This window comes from Musca vetustissima, unplaced genomic scaffold (genome assembly GCF_032173495.1).
Source record: "Musca vetustissima isolate MV318-11 ecotype Yass unplaced genomic scaffold, APGP_CSIRO_Mvet_v1 utg3141, whole genome shotgun sequence".
NCBI classification, from domain to species: domain Eukaryota; kingdom Metazoa; phylum Arthropoda; class Insecta; order Diptera; family Muscidae; genus Musca; species Musca vetustissima.
Genome location: NW_026886665.1, coordinates 315,787 through 325,548, shown reverse-complemented (window position 1 = coordinate 325,548; position 9,762 = coordinate 315,787). Strand labels below are relative to the sequence as shown.

Genomic DNA, 9,762 nt, shown 5'->3' with positions numbered 1-9,762 from the left:
TTTGTTAAATTTTAAAGAAAATTAAAAAATACAGTCAAATTTTAATTAAGAGCAATCCCGAGAAAATTTCTGTCCTTAATTTAATATCATTTATAGTGACCACTTTCGGCGGTTATATATCGTTATAAGGGATTTCGACTGTACATAAAATGTATGTATGTTTTGTATTTTTTTTTTTTTTTTTTTGAATTTTGCTTAATGAACTTTACGCAATCAATTACAGCCTTATTCTGGATGTCAATTCCACGTGATACCCTTCGTCTTATTCTGAACAAAATTTTTGTGTGAATTTTTTCGCATTCTCGGAGAATGAGAAATTGTTCGCACAAAATAATAAATATTTTTATGAAAAATATTAAAAATATTATGAAAAATATTAACAATACTTATTCCATGACGATTTAGAATATTATAAATGATAGTAAGCAAATGTTTATCTGGAAAACAGAAAATGAAATGCCTTTGGAAATCCTATTGATAATGATGCCTGCTGAACCAAATATTGCCAAGGAATGTATAAAGGTAATAATGAATATTTAAGTCGAGTTTGATGCATTTTGGAGGCGAAAAACAGACATTTTGGGTGAGGATCTGTCTCTCAAAAAAAAAAAAAAAAAATATAGAAAAACCAAATTTGCCTAATGAGCCGCTTAACAGTGAAAAACTTAAATAAAAATTATGAAACAACAAAAAATGAACAGCTGTTTCACATGTCATATTGTAGGTTGCCATATTTTCAAAATTTAATTAATTTTCTTTTAATTACAAAGCATTTATAAAACAATGGCAACACGTATCTTTTTTCAACCACCATTTTCGAAAACTCGAATCCGCATCTCGCATTTTTTGCGTCTCCTTATTCATTCAGAATAAGGCGAGAATGTGAAAGCGAAAATTTTTGTACATGCGAGATATCCAGAATAAGGCTGTTAATTTTTTACATCAATTCCAACTTACCATAGAAATTCAAATTTTTCTTGCTTTAATATTGATACAAATTTTCGATTTATTCCCAATTCATATACTTTATTTGTTTTCTTATTATATTTTTTACTTGTCCTTTAAATATCATTTAATTAGTTAATTGAATCAAAAAGTCAACGCAATTTAGCAAAAGGAAGATGTTTTGCAAAATTATATTTCAAATAGATTTTTTCCTTTTATTCAATATAACTAAAATCAGGAGAATAGGCGATTTACATATGTGTGAATATATATAATATACAGGAGAATATCCATGTGTATTGTACATTCCCACTATTATCATATAAAAATGTACAATGCGGAAATTTTCATAGATTTTAAAGTACCTAAGAAACGAAAGACTTCAGATAAATAATAGAAACTGAAAGTGGAATTTATAAATATAAATACGTATTAGTAAAATAAATTAAATTTACAACTAAATCTAATAAATAGTATATGTATGTTTTCGAAAAGTAATGCCATCAATATATATATTATTATTATTCCCACATACAAACAAAATTGGATTTTCTAAAAAATAATAGAATTTGAAGCTAACTTAAATCAAAGAGTTTTCAGTTGCTATCATTTGGTAGCACGTAATACACCTAAATAGATAATTCACCATTAAAAGGTTCAGGATTTATTTTAAGTATATGCATTTAGATCACACGCATAAAAGTAATCTCCTCTCCTATAAATCATGGATATGCAATCAAATGTAGTGGTCTTATGCACACGTATGCATATAGCATATACAAAAGAGGGACATTTAAACAGTTTTTAAGAAGAGGTTATGCTCCCGTTCGAAAAGGACGCAATTGTTTTCAATATGGATTTAATGTAAGTAAACTCGGTTCAGGGAAATTATTAAATAAATAAATTAGCCAGAGTATATCGGTGTTGCGATGTAACATCTTTGGATAAATTTAGTTACTTCGACGCTCGAATTCGATGTCATCATCGTCCAGAGAGGGCTGAGAAGATTTGGGCAGCATTGTGGGGCTGTCTACCACACGCCGGTGATAAGTGCGTCTACCTCGCGGAGAATGTTCCATGTGCATATTTGGGTCTGGGCAATTATCACTTGAGCCTCGGGACGCGGCCCCATCGTCAGCTTCTTCGTCGTCACCCAAAACGTCGTCATATTCATCATCATCATATTCGAGATAGTCCCCATTCACCGAACCACTAGGACTTCCTGGTGGACTCAATGCTTGAATTAACTTTCCCTTGGATTCGTTCCACAGTGTGTTAAGACGATCACGCCCAAATAATAATAGGAAAGCATCGATGAATTCACGCGATTTTTCTTCCCATTTCGTGATTATATCTCCCTTAACTTTTGTCAATTCACGTCGACCACGGTCCTTCAGTTCGTCCATTTTATTTTGTAAACGGAACTTTTTCTCCGATAAAAACGAAACATTTAAATCTTTGGCCGAATAACCACGTGCGAGATTGCGCCTGACGTACAAATCGTAGTCCTTAACGATTCGCGCCACAATGTCGGAAGTTGAAACGCCTACAAAGAGTTGAACTACAATTTGAAACTTCTTAAGGTAATATACACCTAGTCGTACGTACCTTCTGTGCGTTCAGTTGCAACAAACATGCCTTTGGCTTTCAGCCAGCCATAAATATCATCAACTCCTTCGCCTGTGTATGGAATGTCATCGTGCGCTACAAAATCTATTTTATTAGCAGTAATGAATTCATCGGTTAATGTCCAAGGTGCATTCGCAATAATCTAAAATTAGGTTTCAGATAAATCCATAGAGCAAGGAATGTAATGGAAGCGAACTTACTTCATCGACATAGCGGCAATGCCGTACACCTTCGTACCGTTCAAAATCATTCATAACAGTTCGGCCTTTCATTTTGTGTGTGAGTTGATCGTTGCAAATACCAACAATTAGGTAAACGTTAGGAAATATATTTTTAGCCTATAAGAGAAAACGTGTGCATTTTCAAAACCACTACGTATTTTCGTCGCAGAAATATCTACCTGCATTAGTTGTCTAGCATGGCCCTGATGGAAAAGATCGTAGATACCATCCGCGTAGACGCGTACGCGTCTATTCGATTGACCACTGCGAGCCATTTGGTATGTAATTTTTTGTGTGTAATCGCATCGCTCGCGTTCCTGTACTGCTTCTTCATCGGTGGAAAAGGGCGCTGGCTTACAAATGGTCTGAGAACGAAATAAATAAATTATGTATAAATTGGCATGGTCATAAAATAGGTATGTAAAGATTGCTAAAATACGACAGACAAAAAATTAATAATTTGGAATAACTCCAAACTCGATGTACATATGTTCTAAAAGCAAGGATATCTGTGTATTTACGTATTCATTGAAGTCCATGTGAAGCGGTAACGTCTTGATCTTGTTCAGCATCATTTTGGAAATTTGTACTTTATATTAAAACCAAAACAGACTTTTAATGTATATTTTAATGACACTTGGCAGAAATGTTGCTACATGTAAATCGAAATTATAGTTGGGTGTTGTTATTTCCAAACCGAGTGGAAACGAAAAGAAGTGTTGCTGGTTGTTGCAGTCACTAAAAGCAAATAAAAATTAAACTGATTCTACACTCAAAATCTGAACCATAATGCTTCTCGCATTTGTTTTCTTAACGATGCCGAGGCAATTCCCTTTTCAATTATTGAGCCGTTCTCCAGTTTTCTTTCAATTAAGTAAATTGGTCTTCGCAATCATATTTGACGATCTAGATATGGGCGTGTATGTGTATGTTTACATTATACCATCAATAAAGTCCGTCCGTATCATACAGTCAAACATTGTTAAATTGTCTCAGATTCGACTTACATACACAAGATTGGTTTTAAAATCGCATTTGAGAGCAAACTTCTTTTTATTTCTGGCAAAATTACCAGTTCGGTATTTCAACAGAGTATGGAAATTAAAGAACAAGTCGTCATGTGGACATCCCATGTTTAATCGTTGCTCTTTAATGTTCGCAATACCATGACTCCAATCATTTAAAAGCATTGAATATTCCAATCAAGCCATCAATAGGTCTTAATTGCCAATAAACAAATATGAATAACCTATTTTCATTCCAGTCGGAGTTCAATAAAGAATTAATTGATTGATGAACGTTGCCAATAAATATATATTTATTATAGTATTAACATTGTAGTAAATAAATATATATGTGTATACTATGCTTCAGGATCTTGTAGTGGAATTTTCAAATGTTAATTTTTTCATTTCTTTTTAATGTGTATAATAAATATACAAAAAGTAGCTGCATGTTATATTGTAAAATAAGAAAAAAAGTTGGATATTAGGAGTTTATTAGAGGATACATAAGCGTGACAATATTTTGAAAATGGTTTAAGTCAATTTTTGGCTTATATTGAGATATTTAAAGGTTTGGTTTTGATTTGTATCAAAAATATTATTAAGTGGTACTAATTTTTTTAAGGCTTTGTTGTTTATTAAGGCGATTCATTTACAAACGATCACTAGCGTCTCTGAACCTTTTATTATTATATTAAAAGTTTAACCTTCGCATAAATTTCATTTGTATCAGCACATAACAGAAGAAGTTCAGAAGTTGAAAGTTTATTAGTAATAAAACTTTTAAATCGGAAACAGTCAGCTTTATTATAGTTGTAATAAGGGTTGGTCGAAGTACGTGCACTTAAATTACCTTCACAGATAACCGGAAGATGGTCATTTATGGCTTTTATACAAGCTACATTTTCAGAAATATTTGTTAAAAATATGTACATCTAAATTGGACGAACGTCCTCCAATATATACTGGTATATATGTTGAGGTTTGCGGGTAGATTATTTGTAAATTATTGTGCTGAAAATGTTGTCAGTAGTTGGTGATGTATGTTTTTCTTAATTCGTATAGCGAAATGTATCGGTAGTAGTATTCGATAATATGAATATATTTCTTAACTTTATATTGAATATAAATATGGAAAATTCGCGTTTAACGTTTCAAATAAAAACTGGCGGGCTTCTGTAAACTTCAAATTAGAGTGGGTTACTTTAACATTTTTTGCAATCACTAACTTTTTCGTATACTCATATTTTCAAAGCTATTCATTAAATATTCCTATTACAAATTGCAAGGTAATTAAAACAAATCAATTTATATACTAACTTGTATATCCGAAGTTCCGCTGCTTACACTTGGTAGATTTTGCAAATTTTTTGGTGCTAGGTATTTCTTTTTAACCGGACTGGCTGATGTTTCCGCTGTGATTTTATCCGATGAAATACTGCTACCATTATTTTCATTGTCATCGACATCGTTTTGCGAGACTGTGCGCGTGTAATCCTTTGATCCACCCACTGTATTTACGGGAGATGCTGTTGTTGACGTGGATTCACTTAAGGATGAAGGAGGTTTCATTGTTGCGTTGTGTTCTTTCTCAATTTGGTTGGCGTTATATACAGTTTCTGTCAAAGCGGTTTCGTACGAACGCTTGCGTGTCAAATGTGCAGAATTTAATGTTGGATTAGAAGCAGTACCGTTAACTCCTGTTACTGGTGTAGTATGTTGTGTTATTGCATTATTCGAAATTATAGAGGATGATGCCATTGCCATTTCAAAGAGATGTAAATAAAACAGGACAATTGAATATAACGCTCTGTGCAAACTGATAAACAGATTATGTATATATGTTTGTTTGAATGAAAATATTTATTTTCGAAATATGATTATTTTCAATTATATTAACGTTATGGTATTGCTCCGCCAAAAGATTCAAAAACTACTGTCGTTCATCATTGGCATTATTTTCGCTATCTGAAAAAAAACAAATAAGGCGAAATATTCATTATCTATTATTAATAGCTATTAAATATTTTAGGACTATAAAAATACTGAGATTTAATTAATTCATTGAATTATTGCATAAATGTTTATACATTCAAAATTCGTATATGATTCAAAAAAGGCTTTAAGGGCATTATGTACATATATACAATCGATACTAATTTTACTTTTAACAAAAACTCTGAATTTTCAGAAATTCAAACGAAATTAAAAAAATTTGAATAAATTACATTGCCATATTTTCAAATGACGTTTTGTAAACACTTATGGTATACGAGCCTTTGAACCACGTAGTTCGCCTCACAAGTATGTTCTTGCACAATTAACCCGTTCATACAGCACTATTCTAGTTACCGCCATCAGAGTTTCATTTTTCAAACGTTTCTTGTTTTACACCAAAATTACAAGTTACTTGCGTGGATTACCTATGGATCTAAATATCAGTAATAACGGTGTAAAGACCGAATCGAAAACTTCAAATTTTCATTTGCTTATAATTTAACAAAAATGTTCAATTAAATACCAAAATAAGAATTGATCATATTGATCTACATTTTACAAAAGGTCCAGTACGGACAACGCCATTTTTCGAAGATTTTGACATTTAATATTGTAAAAGGACACCTTCCGTTTTGGCATTCAAAGGTTCTCCATATCTTTTTTTCTGAATTTTAAAATTGTCCTCCTTGAGGGTATAACTTGTTTTGTTTTGTTCTTGTACAGAGATGGCCTGTCAGAAACAGTGACGTAAATGACATACATTTCCGACGTATAATACATACGTCAGAAACGTCGGAAACCTACCCAAATCCATTAGGTTTTTGACAAAATAGCTATTCCATTAATCAATTTGAAATTACGCATGCTTTACTTAAATTAATATAAAATTTCAAAATGTTCTTCTCAAAAAAATTTTGAAATGTTTATTAGTTCTACTAGGGAATTGTCAGATATATGAAAAAATAATATATATTCTTGAAAATAAATGTATATGCTGATAATATTGACATATATGACGTTTACATTTATTAACATATATGACATTTTCAACGTTTACACCTTTTTGACAGTCGAAAATCTAAAAATTCGTCACACGGACCATCCCTGTTCTTGTAGCAACTGAAATTCAATATTTAACGTATCTGTGTACCTGTCCATCTGTACATTATTTTGTGATCAAAAATGTATAAACCAATATCACAATATTTTGTATGTTCGTTTAGTTCTGGTCAAAGGCAACATCAATAGCATTTATTACATTTTATATATTGTCAGAAAATGTATATGACATTATATTACAACATTACCTAAACTCAGACTCCCTCCTCTGTAGTTGATTTGTTTAAGTTTTCTAGATCTTTTAGAAACATACAAATACTTGTTCCCCGTTTGTGTCCTTTATTGGAAAAAGCCTTTTTGTGCGAATTTCTAGAATTTTCAACACCTTACCGCCTTCTCTTAAAACGTTTAGCTCTTCCTTAAAATGTTATCGAACTCATTTATATGATTATTTCAACATCAATTCCTCTTAAAATTCATGGATTTTGTTTAATTATTTGTGCTTTTATTGCATAACTGATGTCAACATTTAAATAATTATAGCTATAATAAATTATATTTCTTTTATATTGATGAGTGTGATATTATAATAAGATATTTAAACCTGTAAATTGTAATTAGTGATTGAGAGTAGATATAATATTGTAGTCCTTGGCCTTATGTGCTAGGTCGCTACATCAAATAATCTAATTATAATAATAAACATGTTTTTGAACTACAATGGTTCTGAACCCCTCCATCTAAATAGACGTTAATATATTATTAAGATAATTCATTGTTAGTTTTAAGCCTTTGGAGTAGTCAATATTTTGTTGTTTTTTGAATTGCTTAGGCCCTTTGGGCTAGATTCTCGTTTATGAAATAAATTGAGATTGAAATGTTTTGTACGACCGTACTACCCTCAATTCGTCGAGGCCTCAATTCTTAGCGAGCTAAACAAAATCGAGAAATAAACTTGAAATAAATTTTCAACTTTGAAAATTTGTGCGTTTACTTTTGTGGTGAAAAACGTCGAACGAGCTAGTTGAATTTTAGGTAGGGCTGCAAGAATCTACTACTTTTTACTACGATAACGAATTTTCCTTTACAATATCAAAAAAATAGTAAAATTGGGTAATACCATGGTATAATAATAGAAGGTAACAGCAAGTGTTGTTGTACAAAAAACGATACAACAACCACATGGAAATTTGTTGTTGTAAGTTCTACTAGTGTCAACTCATTTGACAGAAAAATGTAAACAAACAAACAAATTATCATCAAATTATTTTTATTTTGAAAATGAAATATTTTCGAATCCTCAAAATAAAAATTGAAAAACATGAATGAAAATCTATCAAATTTATATATCTATCTATTCCACATCTTTCCTATAATTGAGCCATTGCCATATATATGTGTAACACATATGAAAATGCTGGGAATATCGAGTTATTCCTTGAAGAAATATTTGCTTATTCAAACTTTCCCAGCAGGCAGATTAAGTAAATTGAATACAGGAGCACATTTAATAAAGAACAATTTTAAATTGTATGCGTTCCCAATTTTCCTGTTGGGTGATTTTTAAAAACATAATTTGTCAAATTCATATTGACACTAGTATTACGTTGGAATCAAATCAGCTGGGATTTGCTGTTACCTTTTATAATTGTACCATGGGGTAATACCGACGTTCAACAAACCCTGTAAGTCTTTGTTTGCTGGAGAGAGGGGTAAGGGGAATAGAAATTGGAAAAAATTGCTCGTACCAGCAATTTTCTGGCAATTCGTTTTGTGTTTTTTGTTTGTTGTGTCAGTAATTTTAAATACCAATCCAGAACATTGTCACAAAAACAAATATATTTTTGAAATCGAATTGCCTTGTATAGACGCATGACGCAAGTTCAGAAGAGAACGATAAGAATTGCAGCAAGTAAACTCGCCTAATCTAAATCAGGACTAAAGGTGCGAAGGTAAGTATTTTAGTACGCAACGCACTGAATTGAACATTGTCACAAAAAAAAAAAAAAATATTTTTGAAATCGAATTGCCTTGTATAGACGCATGACGCAAGTTCAAAAGAGAACGATAAGAATTGCAGCAAGTAAACTCGCCTAATCTAAATCAGGACTAAAGGTGCGAAGGTAAGTATTTTAGTACGCAACGCACTGAATTTATGTACGGGCAATCGCAGCAAATCTACGTCTACCAAAGACTTAAAAAGTATTTGTAAAAAAAAACCAAAAATTAAAAATGCGAAAAATAAATAGAATATTTATTTAATATTTTGCCAATTTAAACTAATAATTATGACGAAATACTTATTTTCCAACCATATGCCGTCTATAGGAATACCACTTTTTTCAAAGGTGGCATCAAAAATGTTAAGAACTACAACGTTCTTTACAATTAAGAAAAAAAAGTCTTTTAAAATCGACATATCCTCTATTTATTTCTTAGCAAACGTGAAATGTGGCTAGTGGCCTAATAAATCAACTTAACTTCATTAAATTTTACACAGACAGATTTCTCAAGGAAGTTTTCATATTTAGTTACAAGATATTTGAGCTTAAATACAGTTAATGCCGATTTCTGTTACATGCCGATATTAGGAACAATTAGCCTATCTATAAAAAAATGTGTAGTGTATATCCGAAAAGCGAAATAAATCATAATTTTACGTGTTTCGCAGCACTTACTTTGTTCAGAGTCGGTTACATAAAATAATACGTTGATTTCTGTAAATACACTTGCTTGCAAAGTTAATTAAAGTCCACGTTTTGTCATCTTACAAAAACCTAAAAGAATAACGAATCTGACTGTATTCTTTACACAACTTCGAGGTCGCCTAAACTGTGCGATAAAGCAAAAACATAATATTTTGAAGAGAATGAAATATTTGCTTACGTTCTACGCTTTGCTGGCAA

General features: G+C 31.4%; 1 protein-coding gene across 1 annotated transcript; it reads right to left on the bottom strand.

Annotated features, from left to right (window-relative positions):
* Positions 1–1,895: 1,895 nt before the first annotated feature.
* On the bottom strand, positions 1,896–5,566 carry LOC133334148 (choline-phosphate cytidylyltransferase B-like). The gene is made up of 5 exons (XM_061542445.1): positions 5,120–5,566; positions 2,975–3,160; positions 2,775–2,912; positions 2,554–2,716; positions 1,896–2,491 (listed from the first exon to the last, which is right to left on the bottom strand). Exons 1-5 carry the CDS (start codon positions 5,564–5,566, stop codon positions 1,896–1,898), a joined length of 1,530 nt encoding a protein of 509 aa, XP_061398429.1.
* Positions 5,567–9,762: the final 4,196 nt, after the last annotated feature.

What these genes read in the sequence shown, in the direction of transcription:
- LOC133334148 (XM_061542445.1), bottom strand. Translation starts at nt 5,566, where the DNA reads ATGGCAATGGCATCATCCTCTATAATTTCGAATAATGCAATAACACAA. An exon ending in ATGCTAGACAACTAATGCAG is followed by an intron (nt 2,913 to 2,974) that starts GTAGATATTTCT and finishes TTTCTCTTATAG; the next exon opens with GCTAAAAATATATTTCCTAA. An exon ending in TGCAACTGAACGCACAGAAG is followed by an intron (nt 2,492 to 2,553) that starts GTACGTACGACT and finishes AACTCTTTGTAG; the next exon opens with GCGTTTCAACTTCCGACATT.